General features: G+C 41.6%; 1 protein-coding gene across 1 annotated transcript in view; it reads right to left on the bottom strand.

Moving 5' to 3' along the window:
* The window catches only part of LOC143770434 (sialic acid-binding Ig-like lectin 13), a 54,579-nt gene that overhangs the window by 28,039 nt on the left and 1,183 nt on the right, over positions 1-25,357 (bottom strand). Inside the window, exons 2-4 of the mRNA XM_077260056.1 lie at positions 9,765-9,886; positions 6,756-7,100; positions 4,180-4,473 (exon numbers count right to left, since the gene is read on the bottom strand). Of these exons, the coding sequence (XP_077116171.1) occupies positions 4,180-4,473; positions 6,756-7,100; positions 9,765-9,828 (703 nt within the window). The 5' untranslated portion in view covers positions 9,829-9,886. The remainder of the gene's footprint in view (positions 1-4,179; positions 4,474-6,755; positions 7,101-9,764; positions 9,887-25,357) is intronic.

Genomic DNA, 25,357 nt, shown 5'->3' with positions numbered 1-25,357 from the left:
TATACAGTAGATAACATACGATCCACCATTCACAATAGGTGATGTCACAGCTCACCACCTCCTCCTGTACAATGACAGATAAAACCACTATATACAGTAGATAACACAGAATCCACCAATCACAACAGGTTATGTCACAGCTCACCTTCTCCTCTTGTACAATGACTGATAACACCTCTATATACAGTAGATAACACAGGATCCACCATTCAAAATAGGTGCTGTCACAGCTCACCTCCGCCTCCTATACAATGACTGATAACACCTCTATATACAGTAGATAACACAGGATCCACCATTCACAATAGGTGATGTCACAGCTCACCCCTCCTCCTGTATGACTGATAACACCTCTATATACAGCTGATAACACAGGATCCACCATTCACAATAGGTGATGTCACAGCTCACCTCCTCCTCCTGTACAATAACTGATAACACCTCTATATAAAGCAGATAACACAGGATCCACCATTCACAATAGGTGATGTCACATCTCACCTCCTCCTCCTCCTGTACAATGACTGATAACACCTCTATATACAGTATATAACACAGGATCCACCAATCACAACAGATGATGTCACAGCTCACCTTCTCCTCTTGTACAACGACTGATAACACCGCCATATACAGTAGATAATACAGGATCCACCACGCACAATAGGTGATGTCACAGCTCACCTCCTCCCTCTGTACAATGACTGATAACACATCTATATACAGTAGATAACACAGGATCCACTATTCACAATAGATGATGTCACAGCTCACTTCCTCCTCCTCCTTGTCTATGACTGATAACACCTCTATATACAGTGGATAACACAGGATCCACCATTCACAATAAGTGATATCACAGCTCACCTCCTCCTCCTGTACAATGACTGATAACACCTCTATATACAGTAGATAACACAGGATCCACCATTCACAATAGGCGATGTCACAGCTCACCTCCTCCTCCTGTAAAAAAACTGATAACACCTCTATGTACAGTAGATAACACAGGATCCATCAATCACAAAAAGTGATGTCACAGCTCAACTCCTCCTCCTGTACAATGACTGATAACACCTCTATATACAGTAGATAACACAGGATCCACCATTCAAAATAGGTGATGTCACAGCACACATCCTCCTCCTGTGTGACTGATAACACCTCTATATACAGCTGATAACACAGGATCCACCATTCACAATAGGTGATGTCACAGCTCACCTCCTCCTCCTGTACAATAACTGATAACACCTCTATATACAGCTGATAACACAGGATCCACCATTCACAATAGGTGATGTCACAGCTCACCTCCTCCTCCTGTACAATGACTGATAACACCTCTATATACAGTAGATAACACAGGATCCACCATTCACAAAAGGTGATGTCACAGCTCACCTCCTCCTCCTGTACAATGACTGATAACACCTCTATATACAGTAGATAACACAGGATCCATCAATCACAAAAGGTGATGTCACAGCTCACCTCCTCCTCCTGTACAATGACTGATAACACCTCTATATACAGTAGATAATACAGGATCCACCATGCACAATAGGTGATGTCACAGCTCACCTCCTCCTCCTGTACAATGACTGATAACACCTCTATATACAGTAGATAACACAGGATCCACCATTCACAATAGGTGATGTCACAGCTCACCTCCTCCACCTGTACAATGACTGATAACACCTCTATATACAGTAGATAACATAGGATCCACCATTCACAATAGGTGATGTCACAGCTCACCTCCTCCTCCTGTACAATGACTGATAACACCTCTATATACAGTAGATAACACAGAATCCACCAATCACAAAAGGTGATGTCACAGCTCACCTTCTCCTCCTGTACAATGACTGATAACACCTCTATATGCAGTAGATAACATAGGATCCACTATTCACAGTAGATGATGTCACAGCTCACCTCCTCCTCCTGTACAATGACTGATAACACCTCTATATACAGTAGATAATACAGGATCCACCATGCACAATAGGTGATGTCACAGCTCACCTCCTCCTCCTGTACAATGACTGATAACACCTCTATATACAGTAGATAACACAGGATCCACCATTCACAATAGGTGATGTCACAGCTCACCTCCTCCACCTGTACAATGACTGATAACACCTCTATATACAGTAGATAACATAGGATCCACCATTCACAATAGGTGATGTCACAGCTCACCTCCTCCTCCTGTACAATGACTGATAACACCTCTATATGCAGTAGATAACATAGGATCCACTATTCACAGTAGATGATGTCACAGCTCACCTCCTCCTCCTGTACAATGACTGATAACACCTCTATATACAGTAGATAATACAGGATCCACCATGCACAATAGGTGATGTCACAGCTCACCTCCTCCTCCTGTACAATGACTGATAACACCTCTATATACAGTAGATAACACAGGATCCACCATTCACAATAGGTGATGTCACAGCTCACCTCCTCCACCTGTACAATGACTGATAACACCTCTATATGCAGTAGATAACATAGGATCCACTATTCACAGTAGATGATGTCACAGCTCACCTCCTTCTCCTGTATAATGACTGATAACACCTCTATATACAGTAGATAACATAGGATCCACCATTCACAATAGATGATGTCACAGCTCACCTCCTCCTGTACAATGACTGATAACACCTCTATATACAGTAGATAACACAGAATCCACCAATCACAAAAGGTGATGTCACAGCTCACCTTCTCCTCCTGTACAATGACTGATAACACCTCTATATGCAGTAGATAACATAGGATCCACTATTCACAGTAGATGATGTCACAGCTCACCTCCTCCACCTGTACAGTGACTGATAACACCTCTATATACAGTAGATTACATAGGATCCACCATTCACAATAGATGATGTCACAGCTCACCTCCTCCTGTACAATGACTGATAACTCCTCTATATACAGTAGATATCACAGGATCCACCATTCACAGTAGGTGATGTCACAGTTCTCCTCCTCCCCCTGTAGAATGACTGATAACACATCTGTGTACAGTAGATAACACAGGATCCACTATTCACAATAGGTGATGTCACAGTTCACTTCCTCTTCCTCCTTGTCTATGACTGATAACACCTCTATATACAGTGGATAATGCAGGATCTGCCATTAACAAAAGGTGATGTCACAGCTCACCTCCTTCTCCTGTATAATGACTGATAACACCTCTATACACAGTAGACAACACAGGATCCACCATTCACAATATGTGATATCACAGCTCACCTCCTCCTCCTCCTGTACAATGACTGATAACAACTCTATATACAGTAGATAACACAGGATCCACCATTCACAATAGGTGATGTCACAGCTCACCTCCTCCTGTACAATGACTGATAAATCCTCTATATACAGTAGATAACACTGGATCCACCATTCACTATACACCTCTATATATATTAGATAACACAGGATCCACCATTCACAATAGGTGATGTCACAGCTCACCTCCTCCTCCTGTACAAAGACTGATAACACTTCTATATACAGTGGATAGTATAGGATCATGAATCACAATGAGTGATGTCACAGCTCACCTCATCCCCCTTCTGTAAAATGACTGATACACCTCTATACACAGTAGATAACACAGGATTCACCATTCAAAAAAGTTGATGTCGCAGCTCACCTCCTCTCTCTCTGTTTACAGTGAGCTTTGCACACGCTCATTACATGCTTCAATACAAAAAAGGAAATCGAGGCTGGCTGCATGGGGCTATGTCAATTGGGTATCTGCACTAAGTTAAGCAATACAAAAAAGAGTCTGAGGCCATTTATTGCTGCTAATGTGCGTGTCTTTCCTGAAAAGAATGTGAGTCTAAAACAGAATCAGTCTCCAATGTAAAAACTGCAAGCTTCCTAATTTTTAATACAGATTGTAATGTAAAAAAAGTGGCCAATTGTTTTTATTTAAGATGGAATTAACATAAAACTTTTTAAGCTGTTCGGCCATTTTCTGATGACACATTGCCTTTAAAAACAGAAAGTGCAACTAAAGTACATTTGGAAATGCGTTTCTCTTTCCACTATACTTGGGATTGATGCTCTTTATTAGAGTAAGTTTACGTTACCAACGAAGACACTGGAGTAAAACCTTGTACAGAGACTTACACGTGACATTTAGTGTGATGGTTTCTTGTGTGACCGCTTTGCTAGACGGGAAGGCGACCTTACACCCCAGTGATTTCCCATTGTCGATCCTTGCAGGTGTGAAGGTGAACTTAGAGAAGTGAATGCTGGTGCGATTTGGGTAAGAATTGTTATAATTCAATGATACTCCAGGTTGACTGGTCCATGTGAAGCTAGGAGCCGTCCCAGCGCAGACACCAGGACTTTTACAGGTGACAGTGGCTTCTTTACCAGCCTCTAATGTCCCCACAGAGATCTCAGGTTTGTCTGTCAAGTCTAAAAAGAATTGGAGAAAAGGTGTTAGGTCATTGGAATTTGCCAATAAATAAAGTAGTAGCACTGCCTCATTAGTAATGTGTCTAAAGGGCAAAAAATGGCGCTGCTGCTACCGGACTTTACTGGTAATTTGTACTATCACCACTACAACTATTGCACTGACGCTAAAACATCTTGGGCCTCATTCATATATCCGTTCAAGAAAATCAGTCCAAGTTTCATAAAAGTGTTTTTGGTCAGAGTTTGGCCCAAGTTTCATGAGTTTTTCAATTAACTCAGCAACACTACTACTCCTCTAGTGGTACTAATGGATCTCCCCGGACTGACTATCGCCATCTCTACTGAGAGCAGCACTACAGAAAGTCAGTCTGGCTCTAAATGGATATTACTTAGAGGATTTTCAATCTCCTGATATGTAAATATGACTGTTACTAGTAGTATTAACCCCTTCATGACAGGAGGTATTTTCGTTTTTGCGTTTTCGTTTTTCGCTCCCCTTCTTCCCAGAGGCATAACTTTTTTTTTATTTTTCCGTCAATATGGCCATGTGAGGGCTTATTTTTTGCGGGACGAATTGTACTTTTGAACAACATTGGTTTTAACATATCGTGCACTGGAAAACAGGAAAAAAATTAAAAGTGCGGTGAAATTGCAAAAAAAGTGCAATTCCACAGTTGTTTTTGGCTTTGCTTTTTTACCAGGTTCGCTAAATACTAAAATTGACCTGCCATTGTGATTCTCCAGGTCATTACGAGTTTGTAGACAGCAAACATATCTAGGTTATTTTTTATGCAAGTGGTGAAAAAAAATTCCAAACTTAGTTACAAGAAAAACAAATAGCGCCAATTTCCGATACCCATAGTGTCTCCATTTTTCATGATCTTTGGTCGAGTTAGGGCTTATTTTTTGCGTGACGAACTGACATTTTTAATTATATCATTTTGGTGCAAATATGTTCTTTTGATCGCCCGTTATTGCATTTTAATGCAATGTTATGGCGACTAAAAAAACGTAATTCTAGCGTTTTTACTTTTTTACTCTACGCCATTTAGTGATCAGGTTAATCCTTTTTTTATTGATAGATCGGGCGATTCTGAACTTGGTGATTGGGGCGAAATGGGGGGTTCTTTGAATGTTTATATTTTTATTTTTTTAATATTTTTTAAAACTTTTTTTTTGCTTTTGCCATGCTTCAATAGCCTGGAGACTAGAAGCTGGCATAGCCTGATCGGCTCTGCTACACATAGGCAATGGTCAGATCACCTGCATGTAGCTGAATTGCTGACTTGCTATGAGCGCCGACTACTGACTAAGGCGCCAGAAACGCGTCAGGATGGTTCCTGCACCACATCATCCTCGTATGGATTTTTAAAGATATGTATTTGGAATAAAACTCGAAGGTTTTGAATTATTAGATGTGCCTGTCCACTTCTTTTTTTGCATTGGATATTTCTAGTTGATCAGCAGCTTTGAAATGGCAAAATAAAGACAGGCGTTTCCTAAAATGGAAGTACAATGGAAATTTTCTCTTCTCTTTACGAGCCAAATTGATACTTTGTGTAGCTGATGCAAATGGACCCAATTGATTATTCTGGGGTCAGTCGAGGTTCTATTTTGTGCCAGTTTTTAGAATAGAAGAAGCAATTGGGCATAGAGAACTTCTTCTTCTGTAGGTGTCCACCATCATTTTCATTGTTCTGCCTCTACAATGGAACCCAACAATGGAAATGAACAGCGCAGATGTGATCATGTCTAGTGATAAACGAATGTGCTCAGATACGGCATTAATCGTGCTCGGGTGCTAGCTGAGAGTCTCGGGTGCTAACTGAGAGTCTTCGGCGCACTCGAAAAATGTGTTTGAGTCTCGGTGACTTGAACATATTTTTCAAGCATGCAGAAGACTCTCGGTTAGCACCGAGCATGGATGACACCTTGTCTGAGCACATTCACTAATCAGTAATCATGACCCAAAATGAGAGTAATGTACTTCTGCCATTTTCTCTGCTCAACCTTCAACTTCTTAAATATTCTCCATGATATCAACATTATATTACGCTGGTGGTAAATGAGTTTTACAAATGTCGGGCTCATCACATTTTTCGTAAAGGGATTTCACCAGGATACAATGATTCGGATGTGTCTATTAGTTGGCCATTATCATTGGATTTCCATAGGATTGCCGGTAAACCTAATTATAGGTGACTTCACAATACACATAAGAAACAGATCAATTAACATTTCTCCTATGAATCATCATTTAACAACCGGATTCTTTAATTTACCTGTTACAGTCAGGCTCGACTTATTAGTTAAATAATTGTACTGTACCGATCCATTAAATCTGAAATAATAACTGTTTTCATCACTTTTCAGAACATTGTTAATTAAAAAGGAACAGTCTCTATCGGAGATTTTTCCAGTAAAGAACATTCGTCCTGATGAGTTGTTAGTAGAGGCCACAATCCCTGCCGGACTTTCATTTATTTTCCAGAATCCTTTGTCCGATGGGTCTATTTTAATATTACGGTCTATGGTGAATGTACATGGGATGTATACGCAGAGTCCAACTTGTGCCGTCACTTTAGGCGGTGTAGTTACGGTATAATCTGGATTATTACAGCCAATGTCTGTAGAGAAAAAAATATATATGATCAGCTATGTAGATTATAAAGGTAAGGGGAGTAATTAAGGTCCTGGGGCAAAATCTAATACCCCATATCTTATTGTCCACCATAGTTGCCAACAGTTCTGAATTTACCAAAAAAGTCCTGAATTTTTGGAAGCAAGTAAAACAAATTCTCACATTCATGGTTCTAAAAGGGATGGGATTTACTAAACCCGGAACAAAAGGTGCCAATTAATCTTCAGTTGTGGGCACTCCCAGAGAGGCACTGGCAAAAACATCAAGGTATCTATCTATATATATATATATATATATATATATCACATTATATTTTTTTTCGCTAACTCATATGAATTGTAATTCAAATTCCATTAAAATAATATAAGCAATGGCATGGCTGTGATTAGCCAGCGCACCACGTAAATAAATAAGTAATGTAAAAAAAATTAGCCAAGGGACCTCTATTTGGATTATGACGGCACCGGAAGTAGTCGGAGAAACGCGCGTCGGGGTGAGGGGATACCAGGAGCACTCTCTCCACAGGTAACTACTTTGATATATGGCATCTACGTCACCTTTGTATGGATGGACATAACTTCCCTAGACTATTAGAGGTTTGGGTCAGCTAAAAATAGCCTACACGGTCAGCTCTGGTCTCACCATATTCAGGAGCATGGTACTTAGATTGTTTGTTATTGTGATTTCATTCTTGTCCATATTACCCTGACAGTTTTATATTCATGCTGCTTAAATCTTATTGATCCTATCATGTTATTATTAGTGTTGAGCATTCCGATACCGCAAGTATCGGGTATCGGCCGATATTTGCTGTATCGGAATTCTGATACCGAGATCCGATACTTTTGTGGTATCGGGTATCGGTATCGAAACAACATTAATGTGTAAAAGAAAGAATTAAAATAAAAAATATTGCTATACTCACCTCTCCAACGCAGCCTGGACCTCACCGAGGGACCCGGCAGCGTTCTTTGCTTAAAATGCGCGCGTTTCCTTCCTTCCGTGACGTCACGGCTTGTGATTGGTCGCGTGCCGCCCATGTGGCCGCGACGCGACCAATCACAGCAAGCCGTGACGTAATTTTCAGGTCCTTCTAGGCATTCAGTATTTTAAAATTACATTCCGGCTTTGTGATTGGTCGCGTCGCGGTCACATGGGCGACGCGACCAATCACAAGCCGTGACGTCACGGGAGGCAGGAAACGCGCGCATTTTTAAAATTACGTCACGGCTTGTGATTGGTTGCGTGCCGCCCATGTGGCCGCGACGCGACCAATCACAGCAAGCCGTGACGTAATTTCAGGTCCTTCTAGGCATTCAGTATTTTAAAATTACGTTCCGGCTTTGTGATTGGTCGCGTCGCGGTCACATGGGCGACGCGACCAATCACAAGCCGTGACGTCACGGGAGGCAGGAAACGCGCGCATTTTTAAAATTACGTCACGGCTTGTGATTGGTCGCATCGGCCATGTGACCGCGACCAATCACAAAGCCGGAACGTAATTTTAAAATACTGAATGCCTAGAAGGACCTGAAATTACATCACGGCTTGCTGTGATTGGTCGCATCGCGGTCACATGGGCGGCACGCAACCAATCACAAGCCGTGACGTAATTTTAAAAATGCACGAGTTTCCTGCCTCCCGTGACGTCACGGCTTGTGATTGGTCGCGGCCCATGTGACCGCGACGCGACCAATCACAAAGCCGGAACGTAATTTTAAAATACTGAATGCCTAGAAGGACCTGAAAATTACGCCACGGCTTGCTGTGATTGGTCGCGTCGCGGCCACATGGGCGGCACGCGACCAATCACAAGCCGTGACATCACGGAAGGAAGTAAACGCGCGCATTTTAAGCAAAGAACGCTGCCGGTTCCCTCGGTGAGGTCCAGGCTGCGTCGGAGAGGTGAGTATAGCAATATTTTTTATTTTAATTCTTTATTTTACACATTAATATGGTTCCCAGGGCCTGAAGGAGAGTTTCCTCTCCTTCAGACCCTGGGAACCATCAGGGATACCGTCCGATACTTGAGTCCCATTGACTTGTATTGGTATCGGGTATCGGTATCGGATTAGATCCGATACTTTGCCGGTATCGGCCGATACTTTCCGATACCGATACTTTCAAGTATCGGACGGTATCGCTCAACACTAGTTATTATCTTATTCTTATTATATTCATGCACATTGATTAATATTATGACTGCGTACCTACTATAGGCTATCGCTATATTTGTACCCACCTGTACTCTCCTCCATGTGTTGCTATTATTATTAACTTTACGCCCCCCATTTTTTGGCAAAGTGCTTGGCGTCCCCATAATGGCATTCCTGCTTTTTTATGTTTTGTCTTATAAATATTGTTTAATAACATTATTTGTTTTATTCATACTCCGTGGGATCTCTTCCATGTCCTGTATATATTTATATAGGATTAGTTATTGCATTATGTATGAAGTGCCCCTTTGATATTTGGATACCTGTTGATCTAGCCATTGATAAGTGCACAATTACCCATACATAAGGTTTATTTTACATATATAGATATTGTAGGGGATTTCAACAGAAAACACATAGCGGCATGTCACAAGGGGTTACAGGGGAATTATAAATGGAGCAATATATAATATCTTGGCTTATGTAATACTTACAAGAAAACATCTGTAATAGCAGGAAGGTAAGAACCCAACAATACACATGACTGACCAACATCATCCTGACATCCAGTCTTGATCAGTCGTGATTCACTGCGGTTCCATCGAGCACAAGGTCACTGCAACAGAATATAAAAATGTAACTCTATACATTAAGTGCATTATAGAATGAAAGACAATGCCAAAAATACAAAGGTTTCCTCCAATCATCTGCCCTGTTCAATATTTCCCATGGGTGGTCAGTAAACAAAGTAACAAGTATATAACAAGGTGTCGATTTAGGGATTAATAGAATAGAAAACAGCTACAAATGTGTCTTTCCCATTGGAGGACCCGGAACATGGATTATAATTCATTTCATTAGTCGGCATGTAATACTTAATTTGTCCTGTGGAGGAGCTGCAATGGAATTGAATACTTGCTACGGCATATTCCAGAAGATAACTAATCTTGGTGATTCTTTAAATTATATAAGAGAGACAGCATTTTTAAAGGGGCTTTCTGGTTTAGAAATCCCATTTTCCTTTTCATAGTAATATATGAATATTTCTAGGTTATTAGACTGGATGCTCTTTACATGAAGGGGAGAGATGTTAAAAAGAGTCTTTCCCTTTCTCATTGATTTGGATTTAACCTCTCTCCACATCATCCAGATCATCGTGGGACATGTGCATTAATGGATTATCGTCGGACAGGTGAGAAATATGGTGTTTTATTATTTTTTGTCATTTAGAGTGGGACATGGGCTTCAATGGATTATTGATGGAAAGGTGAGTATAACTTTGCTTTTTTTTTACTGTAGGTGAATAATTGTTTTTTGTGAATAAATGGGTAAAATAATTTGTGTATTTTTTACAATCTGACTACGGGGTTTAGCAATGGGGGCATCATATCAACTCCTCTCCATTACAAAGCCCTGGGCTTGATGTCAGCTGCCATAAACCATCTAATATCAACCTCAAACATATTACCCCACTTGCCACTGCACTGCACCAGGGCAAATGGGAAGAGCTCTAAAGGGCAGATCACTGTGAGCGACCCAAAGAATTGCGGCAACCTCAATGAGATCACTGCCAGCACAGTGATAATATTCCATCTGTGCTCGCGGTGATCTCAATGAGGTCACTGCAGTTCATTGCCCCAGGTCACAGTAAACTACCTGTGGGAATGCAGTGACAGGCGGTAACCTCTATACTGTCACGGCTTCTCACTGAAGTTGTGCTCACAGCAGCTCATTGTGTCATGGTTTTCAGAATGAATGGTTGCATTATGGCTCAGTTCATTTTGAAAATCAGATGTCGCAGAGATGGATTAATGCATGGGTCTGTATGGATTATCTTCACTTTGGACAGATGAGGGATATGGTTGTTAATTTATTTTTTTTTTTCACAGGGCACATTGGCATCGGAGATTATCTTCACATCTGACAGATGAGGGATATGGTTGTTTATTATTTTTGTTTTTTACAGGGGACATGGGCTTCAATGGATTAGACATAAAGGTGAGTATAACTTTGCTCTTTTATTTTTATTTAAAATAAAGGATTCAGTGTGTTTATTTCAAAACTTACTATGGGGTTAGTAATGGGGCTGCCTTATAGACGCCTCTACATTCCTAAGCCCTGGGCTCGATGTCAGCTGACAATACAAAGATGATATCAACCCCACAAAAAATACTCCACTTGCCACTGCACTAGGGCAAGTGCTAGATTTGGTGCATCTTATGGAAGCGCAATTTCTGTGTCGACTGAGGGATGATGTTGGTAGTCTGGGAGGGGCAATATCTCTGGCCCTTTCCCAGACTATTAATATCAACTCAAAGCTGTCTGTTTAGCCTTTGCTGATATGAATTTATAGGGGGACCCGCCTCATTTTTGGGGGATTACCATGAAGATTGAGCAAACAGCTGTGAGCTGTTATTAATAGCCTGGGAACCATATGGGGGTAATGTCCCTTGTCCTAAATAATTAACATCAGCCCCCAGCTGTGGGCTTTCCCTGTGCTGGTTATGAAAGTTAAACAAGAGCCCATGCCTTTACTTTGTATAATTCTTTACACAAAATGTATACAGTGGGTGCTGAATACATCCTTGTCACCTGGTCATGCTGATCTCATGGAATCCAAACAACAATGATGGGAGCTGCTTTCAGCAGCACACAATTTACAAAAAAAATAAAAAACAGGCACGTATTTTCTCTTTATTATTTACATTTTCCCTCGTTTTTATTTTTTAGTAATCTACAAATGATATAAAAGTTAGTTTTCATGTATCGCGATAAGAAAGCAAGAATTAGTTAAATAACTGAGCAGGAAAAAATGTAAAGATCTTAAAATAAAATCCTCTAAAAAATGTTATGGGTTCTCACTATTCCTCCTATCAGGCTGTCTGTTTGCAGTGTACGACAGATCTGCCGTCCAATCAAGGGATGGGGCATGTTGAGCTGTCAGAGCTTTTAGTGACAGTTTAGTCAGTTTTATTGTTTTAATTTTAACAGTAATAAATGGGAAAAAGAGGGTCAGGGAGTATTTATTTCAAATAAAGGATTTTATTCATGCTGTGTGTTTATTTCAAAACTTACTATGGGATTAGTAATGGGAGCATCTTATAGACACCTCTTCATTGCTAACCACTGGGCTTGATGTCACCTGACAATACAAAGCTGATATAAACTACTATGCTGTTATCCAACTTGCCACCTTCAAAGGGCAAGTGAGAAGAGTGAGGCTACAGGCCAGATTTGGTGCAACTAATGGACGTGTCATTTCTGAGGCGACTGAGGGCTGATGTTGGTAGCCTGTGAGGGGGGGGACAATATCCCTGATGTCTTCTGAGGCTATTTATATCAATCCAGCCTTTACTGGTTTAATTTAATAGGGGGACCCTACGTCATTTTTTTTCTGGGGTCCCCCATAAACTAACCAATAAAGGCAATTAATAGCATGGGAACCTTTTGGGATATTGTCCCCTTTTCCCAGATTATTAACATCAGTGCCCAGTTGTTTGCTTTCCCTATGCTGATTATGAAAATTATGCAGGAGCCAGTGCCTTTTTTAAATTTAATTCTTAATTTTACACATGATGTACACAGCGGGTGCTGACTACAAGTCCCATCATTGTCGCCAGGTCACTTCAGGGAGACCAGACGACAATAATGAGAGCTGCCTTCAGCAGCGGGTGCCTGGGATCCACGCGAACTGTACTACTTGTTCTCAGGCGCTGGTACATGTTATCCATGTGCACGTGTGCCGCACACATTTTGTCCGTGCTACTCCAAAAAAAGGACATGTCTGCGGGCACCACAATTGAACACAATGAGTGTACATTTTTCCGTATTTGCGGTCCTTAAAAAACAGACTGCATATGGACACAAAAAATGGATGTGTGAAGGTGGCCTTAGATTGCTGTCAGTTGTAGCTTTGCTCATGAGGTCTGTGTGTGCTTTGTGCTCCTAGTCTTGTATTCTGATCTTTGTTGCTCATCCTTGGATTTGCCTTTTACCATCCTTTTGCATGATCTGCTACCTTGTGGTACCCTCCTGGCTTTTGACCTTGGACCTCTCTGACTATTCAACCTCGCAGCTTGTCCATGAGTAGTGACTAGCGTCACACTGGTAACTTGCCAAAGAAAAGCACTTTGCAAACTTACTTGATACATGATAAATTGAAACAGACAATTGATGGGGAGTTTCAGTGGCCGGACCTGTCTAAACAGGTTGCACAGCCAAAAAGGCTGCACAGCTTTAATTAAAGGAGCTGGCTTCAACCGATTTAAAGGGCTCCTGAACTAGAGATTTCCTTTAGGCTAAAGTAATTCCTGCCCAGTGTTATGTACAATCTAACCAAACAATAAATCCCCCAAAAAACATTAGTGGTTTCGGAACTTGGGTGCATGTTCTAATGAGATTAAATGAAGATAAAAATGGGAAGCAAAAACAACAAAAATACTAAAGCAGGTGACACATAAAATGCTTCAAAAACACGTCTTAAAAAAGCAATACTTGGGTATTCAATGTAACACGGAGCATGAGTCAGTGCAGTTATTTCGAAAGATACTAAGCACGGTACACAAAATACATACCGTCCAATATCCCAGATCTTGTTACCCGCATATCTTCCTAATCTTATTATCTATAAAGGTCTTTATATTGTTGGGATTTACTGTTGTGCTTCCTCCTTGTGCTCTCAATAAAACTGTCAAAAGTTTACTCATGCTCTGATTGCGTTATGAGCTGATAGTATGTGCAGACAAACAAAACCAGAAGTTCCGAGTCTGAGTGTGTTGCTCAATGTATAAGTTTGCATGAGAGCATTTTCACTTGTGGCCCTTCCTCCTCCTAACACAGCAGATCAACAGCCGTTACTGTTTATTCTTGTACACAGGGGCAGTATTATAGTAGGTAAGAAAAAAGAGGAAACCTGTGTAGTCAGCAGCTATATTCTTGCAAATAGGAGCAGTATTATAGTAGTTATATTCTTGTACATAGGAGCAGTATTATTGTAGTTATATTCTTGTACATAGGGGCAGTATTATAGTAGTTATATTCTTGTACATAGGAGCAGTGTTATAGTAGTTATATTCTTGTACATAGGGGCAGTATTATAGTAGTTATATTCTTGTACATAGTGGCAGCATTATGGTAGTTATATTCTTGTACATAGGGAGCAGTATTATAGCAGTTATATTCTTGTACATAGGAGCAGTATTATAGTAGTTATATTCTTGTACATAGAGGCAGTATTACAGTAGTTACATTCTTGTACATAGGGAGCAGTATTATAGTAGTTATATTGTTGTACATAGGAGCAGTGTTATAGTAGTTATATTCTTGTACATAGGAGCAGTATTATAGTAGTTATATTCTTGTACATAGTGGCAGTATTATAGTAGTTATATTCTTCTACATAGGGAGCAGTATTATAGTAGTTATATTCTTGTACATAGGAGGCAGTATTATAGTAGTTATATTGTTGTACATAGGGGCAGTATTATAGTAGTTATATTCTTGTACATATGGGCAGTATTATAGTAGAAAAGAAAAAGCAACGAAGATCAGCTCACCTCCTCTCAGTCGCAGCGCACGGATCATGCAGTGCTGCAAGTAGAATGAAGGAAAAAGCAGAAGTCCAGCGTGGGTGATGTCCATAAAAAATACCTTTTATTCCATTTTCGTTAAAAGCACATAAATCCAAAGTCCATCTTCATATCCATAGACACAAAAATGGGTGATTCATACCAGTAACAGTCACAGGCTTAAAGTGCATTAAAATCAAACGCGTTTCAACGGTCTTGCCGCCTTACTCATTGTGAGGCGGCAAGACCGTTGAAACGCGTTTGATTTTAATGCACTTTAAGCCTGTGACTGTCACTGGTATGAATCACCCGTTTTTGTGTCTATGGATATGAAGATGGTGTCACGGGGAGACTTGGTGAGCGAGAGCTAATAACCTGGGCCCCTGCAATTTCCCTCAGACTAGGGAAATCCTGACTGACCGTCTACCTGGAGTTTACACTGATGGTGTGCATGTCCAAGCCTCGACCCTCGTCCTGTCTCCTGTTTCAACCCTAGGCTGAAACCTCCGCCCACCACCCAGTGAAGATGTAATACACCAATACCCACAGTTAGCACAGACAAGGATAAAGGAAAATATACACCACGCCGCAGTCACTCAGGAATTCACTATAAATGTGCAGGGCAAAATAAATACAAATATAGGAAGGAGTAAATAAGACAAAGGAAAATACACCACCAGCAACGAATCTCCAACAACCAGCTCTCCACTCCAGACCGAGATAACAACGCACAAGACGGAAGCTATAATCGGCGACGCCCAATGATCAGGAGAACTATTTAAAGGCAATGGGCATGGCCCAGCCTCCAATCCGAGGATCAGGTAAATTAACCCCGGAACAGCTAGATAAAATCTAGCCGACGCCAATGAGCACATAGTGGTCAAAAGTGGAATTACCGCTGTATGTTGAACGACCTGGTCTGAACAGCGTCCGACATGACAGTACCCCGCCTTCTACGAGGGACCCCAGGGCCCTCACGGCCCATAGGACCCGGCTTGTCAGGATGGCGACGATGAAAAAACCTGACTAGCCGATCTGCCTGAATGTCCGAGGCTGGTACCCAGGACCTCTCCTCAGGCCCATAACCACGCCAGTGTACCAAGTACTGTAAAGTGCGGCGCACTATACGAGAGTCAACCACCTTGGAGACTTCAAATTCCAGGTTACCATCCACCAAGACTGGAGGTGGCATAGGAGCCGCGTCCACAGAACCCACCACCTTCTTTAGAAGAGACCTGTGGAACACGTTGTGTATCTTATACACCGTAGGGAGCTCCAATCTGTACGCTACTGGGTTAATGACGGCGGTGACCCTAAATGAACCAATAAACCGTGGACCCAATTTAAGGGACGGTATTTTGAGTCATGTTTTTTGTGGATAACCACACCCAGTCATCCACACTCAGGTCCGGACCTGGCACACGCCTACTGTCAGCCACATGTTTGTACCTAGCACCCACACTCAACAGGCGCTGTTTAACTCTCCTCCAGACTGACGACAATTGTGCTCCTAACTGGTCCTCCTCCGGAACGCCGGAAGAGCCCCTCTGACTCAAAGTGCAAAATTGAGGATATAGTACGTAAACACAAAAAAACTGAGACTCCCCAGACGACTCCTGGCGGTGATTATTGATGGCAAACTCAGCCAAAGGAAGAAAGGTAGACCACTCCTCCTGGTTATCAGAGACAAAGCAGCGTAGGTACTGTTCCAAATTTTGGTTCATACGCTTAGTCTGACCATTTGACTGAGGATGAAACGCCGAAGAATGAGACAACTTGATCCCCAGCTGTGAGCAAAATGCTTTCCAAAATTTTGCCACAAACTGAGACCCCCCTATCAGACACGATGTCAGATGGAACTCCATGAAGTCTGACCACCTCCTGCACAAATACCTGAGCCAGAGTCTTAGCGTTAGGCAACGAAGGTAAAGACACAAAGTGCGACATTTTTGAAAACCGATCAACAATCACCAAGATGACCGTGATCCCAGCTGATGAGGGCAAATCAGTGATGAAATCCATGGAGATTTCCGTCCATGGCTTACTAGGTACCTCAAGAGGAAGTAGTGTGCCGACAGGACGGGAGCGGGGCGTCTTAGCCCTAGCGCACGTGGTACAAGCTGACACGTATGATACCACGTCCTGTCAGATCTTGGGCCACCAAAACCGACGTGACACCAACTCCAAGGTACCTCTAACCCCTGGGTGGCCAGCCAGGACAGCATCATGATGCTCCGCCAAAACCTTCAAGCGGAGATGAAGCGGTACAAAAGATTTGTTGATGGGAAGCTCAGATGGTACCTCCTCCTGAGCCTCGGCAATCTCAGACTCAACCTCGGTAGTGAGAGCCGAAACCACAACACCCTTTTGGAGGATGGGTACTGGATCCTCCCGAGGTTCTCCCCCCGGAAAACACCTGGACAGAGCATCCGCCTTAGTGTTTTTAGACCCCGGTCTGTAAGTGACAACAAAATGGAACCGCGTGAAAAACAATGCCCAGCGAGCCTGCCTGGGGGACAGATGCTTGGCTGACTCCAAATACAGCAGATTCTTATGATCGGTAATAACAGTAACGTGATGTACCGACCCCTCCAAAAAGTGTTGCCATTCCTCAAAGGCCAACTTAATAGCCAACAACTCCCTGTTGCCGATATCGTAGTTACGTTCGGCAGATGACAGTTTCTTGGAGAAATAGGCGCACGAACGCAAACCACTCAAAGATGAGCCTTGAGATAGTACCGCTCCCACACCAACCTCAGACGCATCGACTTCCACAACAAAGGGTTTTGATACGTCTGGCTGCACAAGAATGGGGGCTGAAACAAAACTGTTCTTAAGAAATTCAAATGCGCGCACAGCAGCCTCAGGCCAAACGGAGAAATTGGTATCCTTTTTAGTCATGTCAGTTAGCGGTTTAGCAATGATGGAAAAATCCTTGATAAATTTCCTATAGTAGTTAGAAAACCCAAGGAACAGCTGAAGTACTTTCAGGTTATCAGGATGTTCCCAATGCAGCACCGCTTGCACCTTAGCGGTGTCCATTTTAAAACCAGAAGCAGACACAATATAACCCAAGAACGGCAACTCTTGAACAAAAAATACACATTTCTCAAGTTTAGCATACAGCTTATTCTCTCTGAGAAGCTGTAACACCTGCCTGACATGATCTAAATGAGCATCACGGTCGCAAGAATATATGAGAATGTCATCTAGGTACACGATAACGAATTTCCGCAAAACATGTGAGAACACATCATTGATGAAATGTTGGAACACTGCAAGTGCGTTAGTCAACCCAAATGGCATCACCAAATTTTCAAAATGACCCTCAGGGGTATTAAAAGCTGTCTTCCACTCATCACCTTGACGGACTCTTATGAGGTTGTACGCCCCCCTGAGGTCAAGCTTGGTAAACCACTTAGCACCTGCCACCTGGTTGAGCAAATCTGGTATCAGTGGCATAGGGTATAGATCATGAACCGTAATCTGGTTCAACTCCCTGAAATCCCAACACGGGCGTAATCCGCCATCTTTCTTCTTCACGAAGAAGAACCCTGCTGCCACCGGCGAGGATGACGGCCTGATGTGCCCTTTGCTCAAGCTTTCAGCAATATAATCTTTTAACGCTTGTCTCTCCGGACCGAAGATGTTAAACATCCTTGCTTTAGGCAATTTGGCCCCTGGTTTAAACCTGATAGAACAGTCATAGGGACGATGTGGCGGCAACTCTGAACAACCCTTCTCAGAGAACACATCCACAAAATCCAGAAGTGACTCCGGAATGCTTGAAGTCACAACAGACACACATGTGGCCAGGCAATTCTCCTGGCAGAACTCGCTCCACTGAATTATGTCCTGAGTTTTCCAGTCAGTTAACGGGTTGTGCATAGACAACCAAGGAAAACCCAAAACCACCTGAGCAGGAAGATTCCTGAGCACCTTACATGTAACCCGCTCGGAATGTAGAACCCCAATGTGGAGTTTCACCTCAGCCACAAATTCAGTAATCTCCCTCTGAGAGAGAGGAGCAGCATTGATGGTGACCACGTGGATAGGATGAGACAGTTTTTCAATCCTAAAACCTGCTGTGCGCGCAAACTCCTCATCAATAAGATTTGTGGCTGAACCACTATCCACAAAAACAGTAATTGGCAGCTCACTGCCAGCGATAAAAACCTTAGCAGGGAGCATGCATTGAGAAACCACCATGGAGGATATACATAAGCTCAGATTGGTCTCCTCCACACCCTTTGAGCTTAGAAGTTTTCCGCCGTTGCGTTTTTCTTAGACAGAAGAGGACAGATGTTAATAAAATGACCAGTTTTACCACAGTAAAAACAGGCTACCTGCTTCCTGAGCTCAGGGGCTCGAGGCTTCACATATGACACCCCTGCGATTTGCGTAGGCTCCGTGGGCTCACCTGCAGCAACCTCACGTGAACGTAAACCTTCTCCCATAGGCAGTGTCTCATGCTCCCCCTGACGCAAACGGCGATCAATGCGGACAACCAGACTCATAGCAGAATCTAGAGAAGCAGGAGTCTCGTACATCAGAAGGGCTTTTTTAACCCTTGCAGAAACCCCATAAATAAACTGACTCCGCAATGCTGGATCATTCCATTGTGTATCGATCGCCCAGCGAGGAAATTCAGAACAGTAATCCTCTGCAACTTGCTCCCCCTGGCGAATAGAGCGTATCTTAGATTCTGCTAGAGCCATTCTGTCAGGTTCATCGTAGATTTTTCCAAGAGAGGAAAAAAAACTCTCCACAGAGTCAAATGCAGGAGAATCAGATGGGAAAGAAAACGCCCATGCTTGGGGATCCCCGCTTAACAATGACAACACCAGGCCCACACGCTGAGCCTCATTACCCGAGGAGATCGGGCGCATACGGAAATATAGTTTGCAAGCTTCACGAAAAGAAACAAATTTACTGCGTTCCCCAGCAAATTTTTCAGTCAAAGGAAATTTAGGCTCAGCAACTCTTCCTGTCGCTCCAGCTTGCACATTAGATACTGCTAGTCCCTGTTGCTGTACTGCCCCCCTCAACTCAGTGACCTGTAGGGACAGCGCCTCCAACTGGCGGGTTATGGAAGTCATGGGATCCATGACAAAACACAAACAAAAAAAAAAGAACCCCCCTTTTTTTTTGTTGTTGTTGGGCCGATTATAATGTCACGGGGAGACTTGGTGAGCGAGAGCTAATAACCTGGGCCCCTGCAATTTCCCTCAGACTAGGGAAATCCTGACTGACCCTCTACCTGGAGTTTACACTGATGGTGTGCATGTCCAGGCCTCGACCCTCGCCCTGTCTCCTGTTTCAACCCTAGGCTGAAACCTCTGCCCACCACCCAGTGAAGATGTAATACACCAATACACACAGTTAGCACAGACAAGGATAAAGGAAAATATACACCACGCCGCAGTCACTCAGGAATACACTATAAATGTGCAGGGCAAAATAAATACAAATATAGGAAGGAGTAAATAAGACAAAGTAAAATACACCACCAGCAACGAATCTCCAACAACCAGCTCTCCACTCCAGACCGAGATAACAACGCACAAGACAGAAGCTATAATCGGCGACGCCCAATGATCAGGAGAACTATTTAAAGGCAATGGGCATGGCCCAGCCTCCAATCCGAGGATCAGGTAAATTAACCCCGGAACAGCTAGATAAAATCTGTTGTGAATTCTGCTCTTGGGTTCCCTCCGGTGGTTGTTGGTGGTAATACATTTGTCCCTGGGTTGCAATCCTGAGCAGGTGTCCCTGCTGATTGCAGCTCTGACTAGGTATTTAGGTGTGCAGGATTCATTAGCCCTTGCCAGTTGTCCATTGTTCTTGGAGGTTTTACATCTCTGTCTGGTTCCTCCTGCCCTGCTGTCAAATCAGCAAAGATAAGTGTCTGGGTTTTGTTTCTGCAGTACACATGCTGTGTGCTTTAATTTCAGTGCTATTCATTGTTTTTTCTTGTGCAGCTTAGACTGTGTTTGGATTTCTTCAGTCAAGTTGGATTCTCAGGAGATGCAGATATACATTCCATGTCTTTAGTTAGATGGTGGAATTTTCATATTATCTGCTGTGGATATTTTTAGGGTTTTAATACTGACCGCTTAGTATTCTGTCCTATCCTTTTCTATTTAGCTGAGTGGCCTCTTTTGCTAAATCCTGTTTTCTGCCTGCGTGTGTCTTTCCTCTAATACTCACAGTCAATATTTGTGGGGGGCTGCCTATCCTTTGGGTTCTGCTCTGAGGCAAGATAGAATTCCCATTTCCATCTATAGGGGTATTTAGTCCTCCGGCTGTGTCGAGGTGTCTAGGATGTGTTAGGTACACCCCACGGCTACTTCTAGTTGCGGTGTCAGTTTAGGGTTTACGGTCAGTACAGGATCCACCTTCTCCAGAGAAAGTCTCATGCGGCTCCAAGGTCACCGGATCATAACAAAAATCTAGCCGACGCCAATGAGCACATAGTGGTCAAAAGCGGAATTACCGCTGTCTGTCGAACGACCTGGTCTGAACAGCGTCCGACATGACAGATGGACTTTGGATTTATGTGCTTTTAATGAAAATGGAATAAAAGGTATTTTTTATGGACATCACCCACGCAGGACTTCTGCTTTTTCCAGTATTATCTATATATATAATTGTCTAAGGGTTTTTCCGTCTGTCTGTCTGTCCTGGAAATCCCGCGTCTCTGATCAATCAGCGACGGGCACAGCATGGTGACGATGATGTCATAAAGGTTGCCTCGACCAATCAGCAACGGGCACAGTCTGCCGCGAATTCTGGAATCATCATTGTCCATATACTATGGGGACATGCATATTCTAGAATACTAGATGCGTTAGAATCGGGCCACAATCTAGTAGTAGTTATATTCTTGTACATATGAGCAGTATTATAGTAGCTATATTCTTGTACATAGTGGCAGTATTATAGTAGTTATATTCTTGTACATAGGGAGCGGTATTATAGTAGATATATTCTTGTACATAGGAGCAGTATTATAGTAGTTATATTCTTGTACATTGGGGCAGTATTATAGTAGTTATTTTCTTGTACATAGGAGCAGTATTATAGTAGATATATTCTTGTACATAGGAGCAGTATTATATTAGTTATATTCTTGTACATAGGAGCAGTAATATAGTAGCTATATTCTTGTACGTTGGGGCAGTATTATAGTAGCTATATTCTTGCACATAGGAGGCAGTATTATAGTAGTTATATTCTTGTACATAGTGGCAGTATTACAGTAGTTATATTCTTGTACATAGGGAGCAGTATTATAGTAGTTATATTCTTGTACATAGGAGCAGTATTATAGTAGTTATATTCCTGTACATAGTGGCAGTATTACAGTAGTTATATTCTTGTACATAGGAGCAGTATTATAGTAGATATATTCTTGTATATAGGAGCAGTATTATAGTAGTTGTATTCTTGTATATTGGGGCTGTATTATAGTAGTTATATTCTTGTACATAGGAGGCAGTATTACAGTAGTTATATTGTTGTACATAGGGGCAGTATTATAGTAGTTATATTCTTGTACATATGAGCAGTATTATAGTAGTTATATTCTTGTACATAGGAGCAGTAATATAGTAGTTATATTCTTGTACGTTGGGGCAGTATTATAGTAGTTATATTCTTGCACATAGGAGACAGTACCATAGTAGTTATGTTCTTGTACGTAGGAGCAGTATAATAGTAGTTATATTCTTGTACATAGGAGCAGTATTATAGTAGTTATATTCTTGTACATAAGAGCAGTAATATAGTAGTTATACTCTTGTACGTTGGAGCAGTATTATAGTAGTTATATTCTTGTACATAGAAGCAGTAATATAGTAGTTATATTCTTGTACGTTGGGGCAGTATTATAGTAGTTATATTCTTGCACATAGGAGGCAGTATTATAGTAGTTATATTGAGTACATAGGAGGCAGTATCATAGTAGTTATATTCTTGTACGTAGGAGCAGTATTATAGTAGTTATATTCTTGTACATAGGGGGCAGTATTATAGTAGTTATATTCTTGTACTTAGGAGGCAGTATTATAGCAGTTATATTCTTGTACATAGGAGGCAGTATTATAGTAGATATGTTCTTGTACATTGGTACAGTATTATAGTGGTAGTTACATTGTTGTACATAGGAGCAGTATTATAGTAGTTATATTCTTGTACATATGAGCAGTATTATAGTAGTTATATTCTTGTACATAGGAGCAGTATTATAGTAGTTTTATTCTTGTACGTAGGAGCAGTATTATAGAAGTTATATTCTTGTATATAGGAGCAGTATTATAGTAGTTATATTCTTGTACATAGGAGGCAGTATTATAGTAGTTATATTCTTGTACATAGGGACAGTATTATAGTAATTATATTCTTGTACATAGGGAGCAGTATTATAGTAGTTATATTCTTGTACATGGGGGGCAGTATTATAGTAGTTATATTCTTGTACATATGGGCAGTATTATAGTAGTTATATTCTTGTACATAGGGGACAGTATTATAGAAGTTGTATTCTTGTACATAGGGGGCAGTATTATAGTAGTTATATTCTTGTATATAGGTGCAGTATTATAGTAGTTATATTCTTGTACATATGGGCAGTATTATAGTAGTTATATTCTTGTACATAGAGGGCAGTATTATAGAAGTTGTATTTTTGTACATATGAGAAATTAGAACCTATAATTGTCACACCTTCCCTCTCTTTATGCTTTTGCTAGTACAAGATCATTGAGAAATGCTGTACTTTGTTTTTTCACATTAAGGGAAGAATGCCCCTCTTCTGCTCTCCGGTGATCATAACTGCTAAAATGTGACTGTCATAGGCAGTGGAAATTCAAAAGCCACTTTTTTTAAAGTCACTTCTTCCAGTTTGTGGTTTGTAACTTTCAATAACCAATATCTATAGAACTCTCCCACTGAATAAAGAACGACCCCTTAATGGCATCAATAGGTAACTAAGATTTTTCTGCATCTGCTTTCAGCAAACAATATCATGTCCTCTAAGTATGGGTTTTCTTGGGATATAATTTTAGGAATACATACGGTACATGACTAATGTAATTCTGACAATCCCTATGCTGACAGAAGTTTGATTTCTGTTCCTTCCTCTTAATGTCAATGTTTAAGATTCTATTTATCGTGGCCGCTATTCTTAGATGGTTTATCTTCTAGTTCCTCTTTTTTTGGAAGCGTGCTTTTCTTACTATTTGGCTGACGGCACCTGTTTGGGGGAATAAAAGCTGTGATATCGTAATTTCACTTTCTTGGTAACAGAGATGTGATGTCTGTATCCGCCATAGTGGTCCCACGAGGAGATTTTGTAAAGTTTTAAATATAAATGTGTAAATGTTTATATGACCACCATTGTTTTCCAGATAAAACCCTTTTGCGCTATCTTGTCCCACACCTATTTTTCCATGGCACTATGGATGGCACTGTCAGGGGGACAGTGTGGCTGGAATTGTTGGAGGGCACTGTATAGTATCATAGCAGATGGTATTATTAGAAAAGGCACTAAGATGGGAATTGATTGAGGTACGGTGAATGGCAGAACACTTGGCATTAGGCAATGAAGCACTCATATAACATGTGGGGAAAAAATGCTGTTCAGTTGGTGGATGGGTCTCAGAGGATGGTGAGGAAAACCATGTGTTACGGGTTTACCATAGCAAAGAGGGGCCACAAGACTGCATTGTCTCCGATTTCTTGAACTCCTTCATTGATTAGAAAAACTTAACCTTAATGTTAAACAGTGCATGTTTCTAATAGCAGTTCAGGGGTTAATCTGCTTTGATGGTCTCAGCTGTTCAGTGTTGGCCACTCCACTCTGCTCTATATACTCACCTCTCGCAAACAGGAATTACCAGTGTTTATTTCATGTTACCTGGTTCTGGATTTGGAGTTGTTGGTTGTTTGAGGAGGCGTTTGAAGTGGTGTTCAGAAGACTATTGCTTGGTGATTTGTCTGTGTGCAAATGCTAAGCCTCTCCTACTTGGTTTTTCTTCCCTTCCCTCTCGGTGTTTTACTCTCTTGTTTGTGAGTGCATATTTGTATGAATGTTTTTTTCATTTATCCCTGTACGTTTTCCTTTGTTAGTCTGGTTTGTGTATACTTATATACTACAACTCCCCATTTCCCTGGGTGGGGGAGGGGACAGATTAGGGCTGCTTTAGAAATTCAGTAAGGCACATGGCCCTGACCTCTTCACCATCAGAAGCAATCTGTGCTGCAAGGATAGCTAGGGCGCCCCTAGCTATATGGACGGAGCCCCTATCCTTGTGATATCCTTCGACTGTGCTGTGACATCTTGTTTTACTAAAAAGAAGAAAGTGGGCATTGCTAAATAAATTCAAAGAGCTACTGATGGGCAAACAAAAGACCTATGGAAATTAAGAGAAAAAGTGACACATCGTAAACTACTAGCGCACATCATATATCTTTAGAAAATCAGCTTTATTGCTAGATGATAAAATAGACCAAGAATA

This window comes from Ranitomeya variabilis, chromosome 4 (assembly GCF_051348905.1).
Source record: "Ranitomeya variabilis isolate aRanVar5 chromosome 4, aRanVar5.hap1, whole genome shotgun sequence".
Classification (NCBI taxonomy): domain Eukaryota; kingdom Metazoa; phylum Chordata; class Amphibia; order Anura; family Dendrobatidae; genus Ranitomeya; species Ranitomeya variabilis.
The sequence above is the reverse complement of the archived record's forward strand: the minus strand, read 5'-3'. Positions and strand labels throughout refer to the sequence as shown.